This window comes from Eucyclogobius newberryi, unplaced genomic scaffold (genome assembly GCF_026437365.1).
Source record: "Eucyclogobius newberryi isolate DKJ021-1_F unplaced genomic scaffold, fEucNew1.0.hap1 SCAF_3, whole genome shotgun sequence".
NCBI classification, from domain to species: domain Eukaryota; kingdom Metazoa; phylum Chordata; class Actinopteri; order Gobiiformes; family Gobiidae; genus Eucyclogobius; species Eucyclogobius newberryi.
In genome coordinates this window covers 19178181-19198062 of record NW_027315945.1, presented here as the reverse complement: position 1 = coordinate 19198062, position 19882 = coordinate 19178181, and the positions used below count along the sequence as shown (strand labels likewise).

At 42.6% G+C, this 19882-nt stretch overlaps 1 protein-coding gene across 1 annotated transcript in view; it reads left to right on the top strand.

The window, feature by feature from the left end:
* Positions 1–19762, top strand: part of zfpm2a (zinc finger protein, FOG family member 2a) — a 125629-nt gene extending 105867 nt beyond the window's left edge. The window contains exons 6-8 of the mRNA XM_072460103.1: positions 14936–15142; positions 15726–15950; positions 16222–19762. Coding sequence (XP_072316204.1) covers positions 14936–15142; positions 15726–15950; positions 16222–18713 — 2924 coding nt within the window. The 3' untranslated portion in view covers positions 18714–19762. The remainder of the gene's footprint in view (positions 1–14935; positions 15143–15725; positions 15951–16221) is intronic.
* The last annotated feature ends 120 nt before the right edge of the window (positions 19763–19882 follow it).

Sequence of the window (19882 nt, the reverse complement as noted above, 5' to 3'; positions counted from 1 at the left end):
GATATTAGTAATTTGTTTTAATTGTGTTTGTTTTTATCGAGCAATTTCTTATAAAATGAAAATAAGCAGTTCTTTGTAATGGTGTCGATTACAACTGCAGAATAGTAACAGCAATGTCCAAATCCAAATAAATTTTATTGATATAGCACATTTTATAAAAAAAGAACAGTTTCCACAAACATAATTTTAAAAAGAAGGTATAATAGGGTCTCAAGTAGATCTTACTAGTCCTAAAACAATAAAACCAGTCAAATCAAACCCAACCCAAATCGATTAGATAGATAAATAGATTACTACCGGTACTTAACTAAACTTTTTATTCTGTATTTTTATTGTAATACCTTTAGTCCTTCATCCTTGGGGTCCCCATCCCTACTCCTAAATGCGTGCTTGAACAAACACTATATTCTTATCAATACCTCCTTATTCATCCTCTGTCTGCTGCATTTACCCAGTACTCTCATATAACCCATAATGCATCATGTCATGTCATCAATAGAGACATTGAAATGTAAAAAAAAAATGTAGGAAATGCAAATACCGGTATATGGTTTCTTTAGCACAATATCAAATCATGGTTAACACTGTGACTGCACATCATGAAAATTAGGCAGTTTTAAAGAATAATTATCAGCTCATCACATTCTGTTATTGTTTACATTGTGCAAAGCGTGCCAATATTTTCATTCCAGTGTTAGAAGCAAGAAAACTGCAGAAGATAATTTGGTTCTAGCGCGGCCCCATGTTGTCAGCACCCAATTTGAAACGCTCTAGCTGCCATTTTACCACAATCTGTCTCCCCTTTTATGAATCGGCATCAGATCTCAAGCTTATCTCCGCCCCTCTTTTTGCATTAACCACTTCATTTGTGACTAATGGCAAGTGCGTGATCGTTATCGGCCTAATTTATTCCAAGTTTAAGATGAAGGGCCGGATAAGGTGCGGGAGACAATAAGTTGAAAAAAGCCTGTGTGATGCATGAGTTAATGAGGCACGTCGTCTAGTCTCCCCCTGCTCTTTTCTTCCGCGCTGCCAGGGTCAGAAATACTTGCTGATTGAGAGTGAAGGGAATACGGCTGAGAAGGCAGTTCAAGGAATGGGACTGGAAAGAGAAGGTGCCAAAAAGTGCTTTGAAGGTGATATGAGATCATGAAAGCATTTGAAACAGAGACTCAGTCGGTGGAGGCTGTGGGGAACAGAGGCAGCTCATCTGCACTGGTCATTGTGGATTCAATCAGGTGTAGAGCTAATGAACAAAAGAGTGTTGACTGTTGTACGAAATATTTCCAAAAATTACTTTTGCCATGCAGTAATTATGTACACTTTTGTCTCATGTTAGAGTGCTGGTAATTGAAGTCGTTATTAAAACTGATGCACCGTAGCAGAGTCCCATTAACGGGACAAGATCTACATCAATAGCAGGGTTTCAGATGACATCACAATATTCAATTGGCAAATAATATTTAATAGATGGGAGAAGCTAAAATGTATATTGTTAAAATTCAGATTTTTGTTTTAATATGGCAAGTTCTAGTCGGACGGAAAATGGACAATTTTGAGATTCGAGAATTTACTTTATAGATATTTCTGATGAAAATACAATGTAATCAACAGGGAAAACCGTCTCTCGCTCCCATGTATGACATCATCACATTCTATAATCTGGGGGGGAAATGTTTGTCACTTGTGTTTTTTAAATTTGAATGTGCTTAATTTATGTTAAACCTTCCTTAGTATCAACAACACGTTTTGTATCGTGACAGCACTTCCACGTAGGTCATGTTACTGTCCAGTGTGACAGGGAATGTGCTGAGAGAAGCGACCCCCATGAACCCTCATGAAAAGAAAATGTGTACTTTTTGATAGCCAGATTTATTTATTTTTCAGGATTTTGCAAGTTTTAGAAGCAAGTCCAAAAACACATTAATAATGATGAACCCAGTCTTGGCGTCCGCTCATTACTTCTTCATGGTGCTCTCAGGAGTGATCAGTGTGTCCCGGTGTAATCAGATCAGTCTGTCTTTCTGCCTCCTGGACAACATATGGAGCCCTCCAAGTTAGCACTAACTTCCCATCGGCTGTTGTGAAAGTGCGGGGCTAACTGTGGCCCTTCGAGAGCTAATTACAAGCCCTTGTGCATAAACCCTGCGTGGAAGTTGCTGTGGGCTGCACCGAAGCGACCATGGTAGGATCTGAGCTGCCTGCTAGATTATAAACACCATTTGCATATAATGTCAGTTAATGTCCTGTTTTAGGCTTGGTTAAGACCTCTTTTTCTTTTTTTCTTTTTTATATAGATTATTTTTTTAACACATAACACAATTTTCAAATCTACTTTTCTCCGGTTTACAAATGTTAAGCATAATGTCGGTTCAGTCTGAGATTGTTGGTGCAGTTAGTGCCAATCGTTTTTTTATAATGCTTTCTTTACCACTGTTTGATCAAAAGATATCCATTCACGGTGTTCACGGCAGGAGTTTTGAGGCCCAAATACATAGTGGTTCGGACCTCTTCTTTGGAAATATGTTTTAAATCATCTCTGTATCAGATTCTTGTTTAATTGTCCATTTGATTTCAAAAACCTAAAAGAAATATTGAAAGAAAATGCGTGCCATCTGATTATTTACTGCCTTTATACATTTGTTTCAGCTAACAACTATTTGGATTCTGAATGCTCAAATCTTTAACCAAAAACTAATTAACACTCACCCTCCAGTGATTTCAACTTGTGATTTGTAACAGATAAAAATACCCACTTAAGGGATTCCTACAATACATATTTAGCTGTGGAGTAATTAAGCTGTATTAGGCTTCATTCATACCTGCCAGAGTGTAGCAGCGCAGTGCTACACCGTGACACTTTCAATTAATGGAAATGTCTAAAGCAGCATTCATCAGGGATCGGTGTGCGAGGTCGCGCCTGCGTTTGTCATGCGGCATGCGCCAACACAATTACACACACCTAACACTAACGCAGCCAATGATACAGAGCAGTGCCTTACAGTGGGCAGGGGAAAATGTCCGCAGATAGATTAGGAATGTTTACTTGTGGAAGCCAATTTTACATGTCCTTTTATTCTAAATGTGTTTTGTCTGTTTATGTACCAAGTAATAGTGGCCCCTTCGATCTGAGCCAGTTTGTCTCTGTGGAGAACGGACGATTCTTGACTGGTAGGACAGAAAACAGCCCAACCTTTTACCAACTGTAAATCACGTCTCACTTTGAAGAGGCGAGAAATAAATAATGTGCGAAAGTGCAGTGATTTCAGTGATTTAGGGCAGCTTTGAGCAGCGTATTACTGCAGGTGACAGCCGGTGGCAGATAGGCGGCTCGTGTTGAGAGGAAGGATAAGAGGCTATGACATTATGTCTGCAGGGTTCAGGTGTCAGAGTCACAGCGTGCTCCACTATTACTGGATCAATACGCCTCAGTTTGGACTTATCTGGCGCTCCGTGGTTAGCAGTCTCTTCTCTGGGTATATGGGAAGTAAATGTCACTAAAGGGGAAGGCTGGTACTTCCTTGTTTCGGGAGAAATTCTGGTTTCACTCATTTTGAAACGGTTGGAGTTCAAAATGTTTTGTCAAGTGTAAAGTGATTTTTCTCAAGTGCCTTACAGGAATACACTTATTCTGATGAGAGATTTGAATGCATAACACACAAACCTTGATCCTATGCTCTTCCCTGGTTCATATCTGTTGGTCTTGGCCAATACAGGGACCTTATTTTTATATAATATAGTGCAATTAATGCCAAACGGCACTTCATTCCATTTTTGGGAAATATTTGGGATATAATGTTTGTAGTTTTCAAATACTATAATTTTATTTTATTACCATAGAATTGCTGTAGTTATATTCTCCAGCTGGAATGTGTTCTTAAGTCTTCTCATTTATGTTTTAAGGAGTAAATCATGTCATGTCTGCTCTGGTGGAGGAAACAGAGGCAGCCAGAAACAAGGAAAAGTGTGCACTTTCAAGTCTTTCATTAAACTTCTGAGGCGTTGAGTTAATCCTTGCTCTACACAGAACAAAAACTCAGCATTCAACAATTTAAAGGCAGAAGAGAGAGAGAGAAGGGGGGAGAGGGTGAGAGGAGAGACACGTGGGGGAGGGGGTGGCCTGATCGCTACATATTCATATTCCTATGCAGGCGTTATCACTTAAAAGGCTTCCTAATTACAACAACAAGACAAAAACTCCTTGGATTCCTTCCAGACCCGCTAAATGATAAAATAAGCTTGCACTCTCTCTCTCCGTCTTAATCTCCGCAAAGCACCTTGGAGCCTCATCTCCCAAATACAGGCGAATGAATGTGAAAATGCCATTTAGAGATGCAGGTGTGACATTTGATAAGAAACTTCTGGATTAAATATGTTCTGCTAATGAGGAACCCAGCTATACCCCATCAGGGCAAACTATTGGTGGGTTTGTGTGCTCGCTGATAACGCTTCCACGCGCAAACATCCAAATTCATTATTAATAAACAGCCACGGTCCCTCTATCACACACAAAGTCTGGATTCTTCAATGGAGAGACAGGGATGTAGCTCTTATTAGGAGCAATAGAAGGGGGAGGGAGCAGGCAGAGCATGGAGCGAGGCAGGGGCATATCAACTGTGTTCATATTTAGCTGTTTAGGGCATTTTCGGGGGCGGGAAGAGTTTGAAAGCACATGTTGATGATGCATTGAATGTTGGAACAAAAGAGTCGAAAGTTTCAAGGGATCTGGCACCGAGCGTAATTCTTTTGCTGTGGCTAATACGGAAAAGAGGGGAAAGGCGGCTAAGCCATTGGTGCAGTAGACTGGGAAGTCCCTGGCCCCCGCTTGACATTTATAATGATTTGGAGCAGATTATAGCCGTAATACTGCTGTAGTCTGTAATGTGGCTCTGTAATGAGGTGTGAGTGCATTACCGGCCCGCCAAAGTCGAAGCTTTTCAGACCTTTAAAAGAAAAGGGAGTGAGCGGTTGAGAGAACAGGCGCACTCGAATGTATTGTAGTCATCTTCAGCGGCACGAGGGGAGAGGGAGGACTTCTGAGGCCGGGCCTGCTGCTGAAAAGTGTCAGTCTAAACCAGCTTAGCTCACCCAGCCAGCAAAGTGTCTGTGTGACAGGCAGCACCGCGTTATTCGGACCAGTAACCGAGGTCCACGTCTGCCGCCTGGAAAAAATTATATTCAAATAGAAATTAGAAATGGATTGTGTTATTTTGGGAAATGTGGCACTTTGTAAAGGCTGCACAGACTGGTGTAATTCTGAGGGAGCTCTGCCAGCACTCCGCTTTGACAATTATTATTTTGGCCTGCTGGCTTTTTACAGTACTTCGTCAAAATGACAGCGGTGCCAATTCTAAAGTCAGACACAGAAAATGAATATTCTAAAAGGTGTTAAAAAATGCATGTGCTATCTGCAAAAATAAAAACACAGGTAATTCGGCGAGCGCGTGTGCAAATGAAGGTTGCAGGTGTCGTTGGTCCATTTAAACTCTCTTTATGATGTTAATTAGTTGTTAGCGTAATTTCCAGCCTCCGCCATCAAGCGTGAGAAGTTCACAGACCTGCTGTTAACTGGGAGTCAATGCCATGGCACCATTTCAAGAGCTCCCAAACAGGGCGGCCAGCGATAACGAACAGGTGATGGGGCCTGATGCCTATGGCAGCGGGGCTATTGCAAAGACAATTGAATTTGTAGGGAGAAATGAATCTTCCGGACAGCATATCAAATGTTAAAACAACACACATTGCATGCAATTTGCTTATGCAGCCGGGTGATAAAGTGTGCTTATTTAAAAGATAAACAAAGGGGAATCTAGTGCAGTAAATTGTGCATGTGTGTTTATTCCCTATGAGTAACGCCAGAGGTTTATGGGCCCAGACACAGGGAGCCATTCTTTATGACTACTCTGTTTGCATGATAGCAGTATTTATGATATTGGAATTTATGTTGTCCTGTATTTTCTGTCTGTGTGGATGTGCGCGTCTGTGTTTGAATACACTTAAGGAGATTTGCTGTTTGTCTCGACCAAGTGCCTTTCGCTGATGGCTCAGGTCAGATTCATTATCCCCGTACTCGAGCCTCACAAGGTTAAACTCAAGTTATATATTTTTTTCCTTTATGCCATCACGCTATAGGAGTTTCGTCTTGTGTCTGTTCTTCAACTAATTTAACTCATTCTGCTTTAGATTATACAGCAAAATGTTAAAGACGAATCCCTGGCGGTGAGATGTGATTCTTTTTTGTGATCCCAGTGCATGTAACGATGTTCATACATGCTCCACCCACACGGACAGGCAGCGGGGCATCCCTCTCCACCTCACTTCTCTGAATAAGCTCAATATTATATGCTCATATAGTTTTCCGCGACGCTGTGGGATATTCATTCCTAGCTTTTGAAGAGGCAATTGCATACTATATGTCAAGTTTTTTACCAATTGTATCCCTATTTTAGAGCTGGATTAAGGTTTTGCCAATGTACGGCCTGGATTTACCTCTTGGATGCTTTATGTGGGATAGTATTGACCTTAAAAAGCAGAAGAAACACTTTATTTTATTTCTATAAAAGAGCAGGAGTAGACAGTATTGTTGGTGAAATAAATATGAACTGATATCACTGTTACAAAAATTATTTCCTCAGGTAAATGTGTCAGACAGTGGGATCAAAAATAGTACTTGAGCAGTAGCCTATATACTGTATATCTGTTACGGTACTTTTTTTCTGGATTGACCGCTTACACATTGATAAACCCATAGCTGCAGTCACATTTTTTCACTTGACCTCTAAGTTGTTTTTTATGTACTGTGGATTATTAACTATCATGGCACACTAGTAAATCTAGCCTACATCATCTCCTCTATAAACGGGCTTGTACAATTGGCTGTATATTAACAACCGTCACTGCACTCAGGCCTGTCAGGACTCTATTATGGAGCATGCGCCCGCCCCTTGTTTTGATACAGCAGTAATTTAAAGACTGATCTTAATTGACTTATTTTTTCCGCATGCCTGTTGGAGCTTGCATGCACTGCAATAAGAGTCTTGTTTCTTTATTGGGCCACACACAATGTACTGAGTTCAATTTTACCATTCATAATGAAGGCAGCCGCGCCATTCAAATGCAGCCATAAGCACACAGCAGATAAGAATTTAATTAAATGTAGATTAAAACCAAACAGGAAAATACACTGACTGATAATTTTTTATCACATCCCCTGGTCATATTTTTTTTCCTCCCGTCATACTTTCGACTTGTTCTTCCTTGGGCTACGTCTTTTCAGCTCTTGCCAAAAAGTGGCACGAAAAACGAAACAGCTCGCCCCATCTCTCTCACCGTGGCACCGTGAGATGGTGCAAAATGCAAAACGGAGGGCGGTCATACGACTAATCGCGATCGGCATGTCTGGGGGAGGATGGGGTGTAAGGGAAGAATTAGCTGCTTCATCCCAAATTTGCATCCTATTCGAGAGGACGACCCCAGCACTGTAGGCAAGGGGGGACATATCTCACTCTGTGCAGCAACAATTAAATATTACCCACAATGCTGCAGAAATGTCACCTTCAGTATCAAATTGTCCATAGTTGCTAAACATGATGTTACAGAGAGTGCCTGGAACGCATGCCTGGGCAGTGCAATCTTCTCCATTTATTTATTTATTTATTAATGCAGCGTCAGCTCACACAGTAACACAGAATGTACCGGAGCTGGTGATCCTCAGGCAGTAATAGTGTGCTGAACTCCACTGGGGATACAAGCGAGCAGAAACAACTGCAGCCTTGTCAGGGATTTCCCACCAGTGCCACATTACACCGCTCTGCGAACATCCGTGAAACTTGGAGCAAAGAAACTTTATTTTGAAGAGTTTCATTCATTTAACGAAAGCTCTCTTCAATTAATGCATTTCTTGAAGACGTGCATTAATTTAGCACCATCTGGTATACTTATCATGTCACATTTTTCACTTGCATCCAGATTTTTAGCGATTTTAGACAGCTGTTTGTGAAATTAAAATTATGAAAACAAATGTCTGCTCAATAAATTGCTGCTTTCAATCAAAAGTAATTCAGAAAAGATGCAGAATGAAGCTGTACAAGATGATTTAGAAGGTCTTATGGTAAAGAAGTCCTGCTGCTCTATTAGCGCAGAGGTCACAAACATGCTCGTCCCGGCTGCTAACATGGCAGTGGGCTTTTCCGTGCCACCTCAACAGCGGCCGGTGCCCGTTCGATGCCCGCCACCGTGGTGCTGCCTCTCAGTTCCACTCTATTACCCGCACACGGGCGATTGGCCCTTTCTGTGGGGAAAAGAGCAATTTCCTGTCGCAGTCTGTTTGATCAAGTGCTAAACCCTTGTGATCAATAGAGAGACAGATGTCAGCTCCAGATGGCCGCGTGGTGATACCTGGGGCATCGCGGGGCCTTGCCAGGACCACAGAATGGCAATGAGCAAGGGCAGCTCCTGATGCACCAGACACAATATGACACACACAATTAGACCTTTAAGCCAAAGAGTATTTCTTTCTGCTGCAAACTCACACTAAATTTAATTAGCACATACTTTAGCAATATGTAAGATAATGTGAGAAGAGGCACGGGGCATGCTGGGAGTTTTAACTGTGGAGTGTGGGATAGGTATATGTCATTTACAGTGCAACAAAGCATTTTACAGGAACATAAATACCAGGTCCAAATATGAAATTGTAAAATAGTAATAACATTTTCTTATAACCAGATCAGTCATTTAGATTTCCAAAATAGATGGCAGGTGCCTTTCTCTGGCTCTGTCTTTCTGTGGATAGGAAAGAATTGCCAACACCAGAAGGCCAGAATAGACCTTTTTCCAAAAAGGAGAGACATAGAAGGAGTGAGTTCCCATTTTTGAAACGACGAACATTTGCATTAGGCCTGGCATGCAGCGCACTCCCCCTCACAGTCAGCGTGGCCAGCCCATGTGGTGCGGGTGCAGCCATGTTGGAGCAGGCACTGAGGCTCTCTGCACTGGCCCTCGGCCGCTCACCTGCTCCCGCTGAGGCATGATGGGAAGGAGGACATGGGCCATGGGGCCACAGCTGGAGGGGAGGAGGTGAGCACTGCTCTGGTACGAGGGGTCTCCTGGTCCCATTAGCAGGGCCTGGTCCGGACGGGCCCCTGAGCAGCCGGCCTCCTCAGCGGGGGCCACAGTAAACACATGTCGACCGGCCACAACCGGCCCATACAGCAGCACTACCCGCAGAGCAGCAGCGCTAATAGAGAGCTCCGGACAAACCTGTCCAAATAAAGAATAAAGAGGAGAGGAGCCAGTCAGAGCTTTAATAGTCTCCTCCAGTTAGAGTGGACAGGACACTCCAGAGTGTAGCAGCTAATGAGGAGGAGAGCTTTGTACTGCCACCATTATTGTCTCACTGACAGCACACAGCCCACCGGCTCCTATAGAAACTCTAGCATGTTTTCAGTTTTCTTTTGCTACTGGGATTTTTTTCCTTTTCAAAGGATTTTTTTATGTGAAAAATCTTGGATGATCATTTCCAATTCCATTAAACACAGGCGCACAGATATAATTCATTTTGAGTAAATAATATGTTGTTTTAAATTAAAATTGTCAAGCTTCATAAATGTTGATTTATTTAAAAACAGCTGTTAATTTATTTTTTTTCTAGAAATTGCTTGCAGCCCCTTTCTTATTCATGTTTTCTTTGTGAAACATTTGAAAATACGTCACACAAAAAAGTCAGAGAAATGTATTTCTGTCAGTTTTTTGACCGATTTAAAGATGTTCTAAATCATTACTGCAGTGTTTTGTCTCGAGCACTGTTAAGTAGGAGTTAAATGACAGAGCTGCTCCATGTCTTTGTTGCCTGTGAACATACACTGTGTGTGGGGTTGTGTATGGGGCTCCCCCGGGAGGACTTTTTAATTTGTGGATTCTGACCCACATGCCATTCGCTCAAGGCCATCCATGAGCCTGTGGTACCGGCTGGATCTGCAAAAAACACTTGATGCTAAAATTAGTCTTACCACACACTGTAGAGCAAAAGATTTGAAATGTCGGTCAGAATGATGTTCAAATACTTATTTACTAAAGAAGCTTGCTATTAGTAACCCTTTTTAGAATGAATGTTAATTGCAATCCTTTGAATCATATTATTTCTATTGCAACTTCATCTTATTGGGCTAGCACTGTATTAAAAATAAAAACCCAACATAATGGTATAATTCTAATTTTAACATATTTGAAATGAGAGTAGAAAACGGAATACTTAGCTTTTTTGTTTACAATAAAAACATATATTATTGCAATCCCAGAACTTAGTATTTATTTAAAAATAAGCAAAAATAAATGTGTATTTCAAAGGAGAGTAAAAGGATTCTTGGGCAGACCTTGCTGTGCTGCTATGCCACGTCTAAGGAGTCCTGACTTGAGCCTGAACATTCCCCACAACAAAACGTCTGTCTCTGAGGCTTGAGCAAGAGAATAGTGCCTCCTAGTGGATGACAGGAGAAACACAACAGGAGCGGATAGAGTTGGAGAGAGAGGCGCTGCCAAAGTGTGTCAAGTGAAAGAATAGTAGTGTCAGCTAATTGTAGTTAAGCGTGGCATCAATAACAGTAAGCTTGTTTGAATTATGTTCCAACTCAGCGTTTTCCTTTCTAATTTGGTTGTAAAAATAGCTTGACAGTCACTCTGACATGTCTGCTGATCTTGAAACACTCCAAATATTTACCAGCATTCATGAGGAAGATTTTGTTAGTGTTTGTCAACGCTGATACACTCATTATGCAGACAAAATAGCGATTTCCATAACGTCACAATTGAGTTTATTAGTTTTCCGTTTCCGTAATGGATTTTAGTCGATGTAAAATTAAGCAAAGGTGATGACATGCAGCTACTTGATATTCGTAGGTGTTGGTGAGCATGTTCCTATTTGACCAGGAGGGTCTGGAGCTGATTGGGAGACAAGCTAGAGTAGAGGTCTTTAATTACGCGCCTGTCTTTTGGCTTCAGGCATCACTGGCCCCACTTCACAATTAAGACCAGTAGTTAGTGTGCAGCCAATAGACACAGAGAGGAGCAGGGGAAGAAAAGGAAGTTCCAAATCAACAACAAAGAAAAATGTAAGCCTCTTTCTCTAGTAATGTAGATGGGAAAGCTTTAATTTGTTTTAACTGGGCCATGCATTTAAATTGCCAAATCTTCACATGCTTTTATTTCCCCAGTCAGAGCAAAAGCGGGTGGTACGTTTACTTGTAGAATAAAATATACATGTATATAGATAGATGGATGGATTTATTAATTTTGTCTATATGACCTAATACGTTAATTACTTACTTGATTACTACTTGAACCTGTGTAAGTCATGACACTTTAGATGACACTTTAAATGATTACTTATTTTTGATTTTTCTTTAAATAAAGTTGGATTTGGGATATGATGGCATGAGAAGACCACACTTCAGAACAATATGACAAGTGATTAATATGTGGTCCTTGATGTTTCAGATTATGGTATTCTGTAGTATTATGTTTGTTTGCATCACAAATACTTCACTAGAAAATGTGGAAGTTTCGTCCTTGACTGCTTGACTGTTGAGTGACTATTATGAACCAACACTTCTTTAACTCCCCCCCTCCCCCCATGGGTGCTTTGATACATGATCAGATGGTGCCATAGGTCCCATGCTAGTTTTCCCCAAATGCCCGTAGAGCCCCTCCCTCCCTCATATGTGGATAGGACTGTACTCTAGTGCCGTAATGGCCACTGCAATGGTAATGTGTTTGGACAGATGGGCGAGGCAAGTGCTGATGCGGTGCTTAACTACGCATTTTACAGCTAAACTATTAAAGAGTTGGGCTGTTTACACACCAGCATTTGAATACCTGTCTTCAGGCCAGTTTAATTATCCCGGCCCTTCTGTTATTCCTGCCGCTTTGTTGTCTCTGAGCTTTGCACCAGGCATGAGAGATTTGTTTGCAGCTTCATTAAGATATGGTTCTGGTAGCGGTTTGCAGGGTGTGAAAAAAATGTTGTTTGTGCTCAAGTATCTTTGCTCTTTTCTCCCCTGCAATGTACCCCCATACGTATACAGATAATGTGTGCATCCATTTAGTTTTAAAGTCATTTAAAGTCAGAAAATTAAAGAAATGCCCCGTAATGCCTGCACTTTGAAATCTCTCAGGGCTTTAGGCAAAAGGGGCGGAGACACAGAGCACACCCGCGCCCCTGCGATTCATTTGTAGACCTTTGATTAGTTTATGGGCACTTTGAGGGGAAAGGGTTTGCATTATAATGGGTTTTATGGATTCCTTCATATATTCATCTTCAATGGTATGTTCAAATGGAGCATTAATCAAAGAAAGTGCAGGGCCAGGGCATTTAGCCAGCTGAGCCAGAGTTGTGGGCCGCACTGAGCTGCTGTGGATGTAGAAGCAGTGTTTTTTTTAATTATCTGGACGACATACAGGATGCCGTTTTTGATTGTTTTAATGAGGCAGCTGGCCTATTGTCTCCCCTTAATTCCTCCATTGTTTTTAGAATATGTCATAGTTCTTTATTCTTTTATCAGGTGCTCTGCAGGAGGATTTAGACAATAGCCTTCATTCTAACTGCATTGGCCACTGCACAAAGGCAGCTCACTGCAGACAGTTAGCAGGCAAACAAGCGCAAATCACCACCACTCTTTTGCTGCCTTTCCACCAGTTTTCTGACTTGTGCTTTGGCCTTTGGCTTTGACATTTGACCCTCTCTTGACACCTGTATTTACAAAAATGTTACCAAGGTCAACTTTTATGGGACATTGTGTCGTGAAGAAACTTGTAAAAACTGTAGAATGAATGACTTTGACTGCATTACCAGCTAAAATATCTGTCAATACTACTTATGTTTTTCTCATGTGGAATCAAATATCATAAAAGAACAAATTAAATGGCCAGTAGAAAGATGTCACCTGTTTGGCAATTTTCTGTTGGCGGCCAATCTCAATTAAGGCACGTTTATGGAGAAAGTTCTGTCGACAAGTCCATACGTGACTCTGCTTTAACGCCCTCCCATTCGCCGCCGAAAGAAAAGTTTAAATTTGTATGCATAGAAAATAGTACGTTTGTGTGCTCACTGGTGTTACCTCAAAACTTTATCATAATTCACGAGTTTAAGACTAGTTCCTGCAGCATCACCCTGCTCTTCTTGGCTGGGTAACTTTACCACAATGCTGCCTCTGTTGTTTAGTGCCGCTCTCCGAAAGTGGGACATGCATCCTCAAACTCTCCTCTCTTCTTCTCACTCGTGCACACCACAGATAGATGTGTAGCAGTCTTAGCTGAAAGCATGCATCACTCAGTAGATCCAATGCTTTCAAAATACAATAGGGCATTTTCATCCAGCTACATAATCTACTTCATTTCAGCTGAGTAGAGGATTCAACTGCTTTGATTTAGATTGATCCAAAAACACAGAGGCCTATCTTAGCATCTCCTTCCATTCATAATTCTCTTTGTAAGTTGAGTGCTTCTGAACTAAGTGCTTCTTCACACAGTAGTGAAACTTTTCTTTTGTGGCTAAGACTGCAATATATCCCCAGCCATTGTTGGGTGGCAGTTTGTATCTACCTTGATGGTAACTTGGGCAGACAGTGGAGAGGAGTTTTGTTATTTTAATTAGGAGATAAAAATTCAAAGGGGCTCTCCAGGCAGTGTGTGGTATGACAGAATCAGAAAGATGAAGTGCGGCGGGCCTGAAGTGTGCGCACCGTCACAGCAGATTGTCCGACAGATAGGAGCTGCTCTTTAAACTGGCAATGACATGCACGCTCAGCCAGCCGTGCACACAGAAATGGAATTCAGAAAGATACCATATTTTATAACTATTTACTTGGTTTGACATCTTTGTGCTGGTTTAAAGTCAAGCCATTCCTCGACAGCGATGGGTTTCCTTTAATGTAGACTCCAAAACGTGACCTCGGTCTAGGTAAAATGCCGGGTTTAGTTTAGTCAATGGGGAAACTTTTGCTATGGATGTGAGCTTTGGTTTTGGCACAACTAGCAATAACTTTAACAGTTTAAACAGTAGCTTTTCTTTTTTTAATTGGGTGCTGAAATGCAATTAATGAATATGCTGGAAAAGCTTGTAGTTAAAGAGAATTGAGGCATATGTTATTTGGTGCCTGAGCTGAGCTGGTTCAATCCCGGTGAGTTTAGGTTGTGTGTAAACAGGGGTAATCAGTGTTGCACACGTGTGGCTCTGTCTCCTCTTGTCCCCAGCCTCTGTAGCTCTCCTCAGAACTCTCTTTGTCTCACACCAGCCAGGGTGCACATCACATGTCCCCTCTCAGCCTGACACTCCGTCGGTATGTTTGCACATCTTTGAAAGCTAACAGCGTGCTTTAATTAATTGTCCAGCTTTCCTCAGAAACAATGTCCTAATTCTGCCATTTAGTGGAAGCATATCATAGTTTGTTGTTATCTCCCCAGCCAGATTTCTGTAAATAGTCATATTAAAAACTTTAATCTCTTCAATGGAAAATGAAGTGCAGCTGAAAAGCCTGTCATGTGCAGAGATAAATATTATCTAAAGCTAAAACCTTCACTCTCTGCTTCTCCCCATCCATCCTCACAGCCCTCCCCCTCTCTCACTTAATGAATATGTTCAGAAGATTTCAGAGCAATGCTTAATCCCAAAACATAACAATCTAATAGTGCAGAGGACCTGTATACCAGCTAACAACGGTGTCGCTTATCGAATGTGCTTTCAATGTCAATTGCAAATTATGGGAACATTAAGAGTAGTTAGGATTGTTCTCTGTTCTGTTCTACCCTAAACACATTTAAAAACATTAACAAATGCAACATATAACAACTGGAGTTTAAGCTATCATTACCCAAACGTCTTCAAACCTTACATTTAAGGCCAGCTGTCTCTAAACATCTTTTTAATCTCTGTTTTGCCCAGGTGGTCAGCTGTGGTGCACCACCACCAAGAACATGATGGAGTGTGAGGAGCTGGTGGCGTTTGCAGTGGACTTTGACTCTCGTCTGCAGGCAGTGAACCACATGTCTCTGAGCGAGGGCATGTACCCAGCCCGGCTGTTGGACAGTATCCAACTCCTTCCGCAGCAGGCTGCCATGGCCTCCATCCTGCCCACCGCCATCGTCAACAGTGAGTGTCCACGCAGCAGCATGCACACTGCTGGAACCAGGCGAGCTTTTGTTTAGGGACACACAATCTCTCTTGTCTCTTTCCTCTTACACACACAAACACAGCCTGCACTCAGTCACCTGCTTAACAAGAAGCGTCGTCTCCGCCGGGCCTAGATTAACCCAGATGAGTCCCTGTGCAGAAGATAAGAGCTATCGACCTTCAAGTTTTGGGTTCACACAAACAGATTGAGGCTCAAACTAACATGTTAATTGCAAAATACACGCCTCATGCAAATAGTGCGAGTTTACTTAGCGAGGGCTATCTGGGTTCAGCTCAACAGGGAGGCTTCTGTAAGCAGATGGTCCAGTGTTCTTGTTTGCCCTTGAGAAAGGGCACCAACCCAGTGGTAGCAACTGCGATATGCTGGAGCTGAGGATTTGGAGGGAAAGCCTTTTAACATAGGCTTTGAGTCAGAACTGAAGTAGGAGGTGTTGATGTATGTGTCCATGTGTGCACAGTCTTTATCTGTACATGTTAGAATATGAAAGTATAGGATAGATTCTGATATCACAACCTCTTTGTCCGCTCTGTGTGCCCACAGAGGACATCTTCCCCTGTAAAGCCTGTGGAATCTGGTTTCGGAGTGAGAGGAACCTGCAGGCCCATCTGATGTACTACTGCAGCGGGCGACAGAGGGAGCCAGAGACAGTGGAGGACAGTGACACAGGGCCACACCAGACGCCCAGCGCCTGTCCTTTTCCTCAGTGCAGCAAGAGCTTCTCTGGAGCCCGTGCCCTGGAAATACACCTGAGCACTGCACACAGTGGTGAGTGAACTGAAAAATATATGAATCATATGAATCATATTCATGCATGTGATTCATGGGTAAAATACATTGTGAAAGCACATATTTGAATACAATTGTCATATAACCAATACATATGTATGTAATTACTGTTATACATATTTGTCAGAATCACTCATTGAAGGAAAAACTCTTGACAAAATGCATGAGCATGTGAATCTTCTACAGTTCATTGTAAAGCAGAAGTGGGAGGAAAGATTCTGAGCATTTCTCCCTTTTATCTTCTTCACAGGTGTCAAAATGGAAGAGAGCCTCCCTCCTGGCACCAGCTTGAAATGCACAATCTGTAACTACACGGCAGATTCTCTTATTACATTCCAGCATCACATCATGTCTCACCTGTCACAGGCGGCCTTCAGATGCAATCACTGCCATATCAGCTTCCAGAGCCACAGGGAACTCTTACAGCATCAGGACTTACACGGGCATGGCAGCAAACTTCACAGAGAAGGAGATGGCACTGAGCTCTCCCCCAGGGGGGCGGAAGAGAGCCTGCAGCAGGCCCGTGCTGATCTCAACAGGAAGGACGCTTTGCTGGGGAGTCCCAAAGGGGGCCTCACCAAGGATCCCAGCACAGACGGGGAGGCTGACAAAGCTGAGAAGAAGTCCCTGCTCTCTGCTCAGAAGGGAGAGGCCCACCCAGGCAGCAAGGCCAGTTTTTCTTACACTCGGATCAAATCGGAGCCCTCCAGCCCCCGACTGGCCTCCTCCCCTGTGCAGCATAACATGCCTACATTTCCCATGGGTCCATTCTTGTCTCAGTTTGCTTTCTCCCAAGACATTTCAGTAGTCCCACAGGCTTCTGAAATACTGGCAAAAATGTCAGAACTAGTTCACCGGAGGCTGCGCCACGGAGGGAACAGTTACCCCCCTGTCATCTATAGCCCTCTCATGCCCAAAGGGGCCACCTGTTTCGAATGCAATATCACTTTCAGTAACCTGGACAACTATTTGGTTCACAAAAAGCACTACTGTAACAGCCGCTGGCAGCACATGACAAAGTCTCCGGACTTTTCTGCCTTGTCTGATAAAATCCCCGAGGCAGTGAGCCCCAACAGTGGACACAGTTCTGTTAGCATGTTAGCGAGCTGCCATCCAACAGAATCTGACAGCCATGTGATGCAGTCTGCCTGTCTAAACTCCAGTGTGCTGGACATGATCAATGCAGGGAAGGGAGCAGATAAGGAGCTAGCTGGTCAAGTGAAGAAGGTCCCCACTCCAACAGGGACAGAGGACAGGCTCAATGGCAAACCCGTGGAGGGAAAAAGCCCCAGTACGGGTTTAGTGGAAAGTGACAATGACCCAAACAAGACAGTCTGCGAAGCCTGTAATATCACTTTCAGTCGTCATGAGACATTCATGGTCCATAAGCAGTACTATTGTGCCACACGTCATGATCCCCCCATGAAACGCATGTCCGCGAACAAGGTCCCATCCATGCAGAGGACCATGAGGACCCGCAAACGCCGGAAAATGTACGAGATGTGTCTCCCTGACCAAGAGCACTCAAGACCTCCAACAGGTTTCCTGGGTGTTCCTCCCATGAACCCTTGTACGTCCCAGGAAGCTGTAGACAACATCACAGACCGCTTCCACCCACGCTGTGACCTGTTCCCAAGCATGGTCCCCAAAAACCTGGAGGCCTCTCTAACTGTCACTAAACCTATTCTTTCCGTCAAATGCAGTACAACAGAGCAGCAGGAAATAGATGCTCCAATTGATCTGAGCAAAAAGTGTTCGCCAGGTTCTGACAAAACATGCATCTCTCCAAAAAGACTCTTGGACTATCATGAATGTGCGGTTTGCAAGATAAGTTTTAACAAAGTGGAGAATTACCTGGCACACAAACAAAACTTCTGTCCCGCTGGAGCTCAGCCACAACCACCACAACCACAAGCGCACAATGAGACAAGCAGCCTTGACGCAACTATATTTACAGAAGTGAAGAGTGAAGCTAACAACAATCCTGATGACACATTTGACAAGAGCCCAGGCAAATGTGAGAAGAATGGCAATGGAAAGGTGGTGGTGCAGAATGGAGGCATGTTCCCCCCTCACCTGGGACCTGTTCTAGGACTCAAGACATTTGCTGAGCCACAGCTCATTCCTTCAAAGGACGAGAACAAGAATGTGTTTCTGCCCCACTGCCTTTATCCTGGAGCAATAAAAAAAGTTAAAGGTCCAGAGCAAATATCCCCTTATTTTGGAATAAAGCCCACCGATTATGGGTCTGCAGGGGGAGCAGGACAAGGTGAGCTTATGGAACAAGAGCAGAGTGGGAATGGAGGCGGTGCTACTGTTGGAGGAGAAACAGGAACAACTCCCCAGCAACCTGCCTCCAACGGCTGCCCCCACCCTGGCAAAGAGCCCCTTCCTCTGATGCCCAAAAACCGCAGCATGGTCATTGTCAACGGGGGACACAAGCCAGAGGACTGTACAGACACGGCTCTTCCACAGCAGGAGAACCAGCCTCAGCCGGAGGGCCAGCCCCCCAGTGTCTCTCCGACGTGGGCCAGTGAGAACCAGTGTGATACCAACGAGAACATGTCCCCCTCTGCCAAATCCCCGAGTGAGGAGGCAGCGCCAGCAGTTAATAAAGGCGTGAATGGAGCTGGAAGTGGAAAGTACTGCCGCCTCTGTGACATCCAGTTCAACAATCTGTCAAACTTTATAACCCATAAGAAGTTTTACTGTTCTTCACATGCGGCAGAGCATGTAAAATAAGTGCAGAAGTATACAAACTGTTATTCTCCTTTCCCCTAATATTTCCTTGAACTTTGACTCCTTTTTCCTCTTTGTTTTGGTACACTGTTGTGTCTGAAATAGTGCATCATGCAGTGCTATCTGCTGCTTGTGGACAATCAAGAGAAGCTTCTTCTTTCATTGTTTTAAGACTTAAACATGCAAAACCCATTGGTTTAAAAAAGAAAGAAAAATAAATCAAGAATAATATTGGTGCCACTTTCACATTAATTTATTTTACAATCAGTATTAATAGGAGTAGTGATCTTAATTTAAATTCAAAATGAAATTTATATCAGAGTTGTTTGTAATGTTATTGTATAGTTATTCTTGTGTAGCACACATATTGTTTACACTGTATTGTAGGCTCAATGAAACAATAGACAATACAAATGAGATGCATTTTAGACACAAAATAGCTACTAAGGCACTTGTGTATTCTTTTTTGCCGAACCACTTTCTGTATATGCCCAAAAGGTCACTTGCAGATAGCTACTAACGACGTGTTACGGACATGTTGGCCTTCAACATCACAGTTTGAGGGCGACCATGCACTACTTTGCTGATCACTTGGGGCATATACACATGGCTTTGCATACATCTGTGGCTGTTTGTCCCTGTCTTTTTTCTTCAACAAGATGTGGATGTTTCATGAGGATGGCAGCATTCTTGTATAGTACTTGTATTTCTGTTTAATGATACACTTCGGTCTCCCTTTTTGAATTTTGCTCTCAATGCAATACTTTGTAAATGAGGGGACATTACTGAAAGCAGTATTATGATGGGGATTGTGCATATAATTATTTGTAACCCCAAAGGGAAAAAATAATTTAAGTTTATTGCTGGTGGACGGGTGGGAGGTCAGTGGGAATACTGATGTAAAATGATCATTCCAATGTCCTGACTGTGGGAGAAAATGTTTCTTAAAACGTTGTTGCTATGCATGTATATGGATGGAATTAAATTCCAGATCTGTTGGAAATTTTTATTTTGATGTGGTGTCATAATTAAACTTAAATCCTCAGGATAAACACATCTCAGTGGTCTTTCTTTTATGTGTAGTATTCATAAGCTCTTAAATAGAAATATCTATAGGACTCAGATAAGAGACAAAGCATTTGTAAAGAGCACCACAGCATAAAATGTATTTC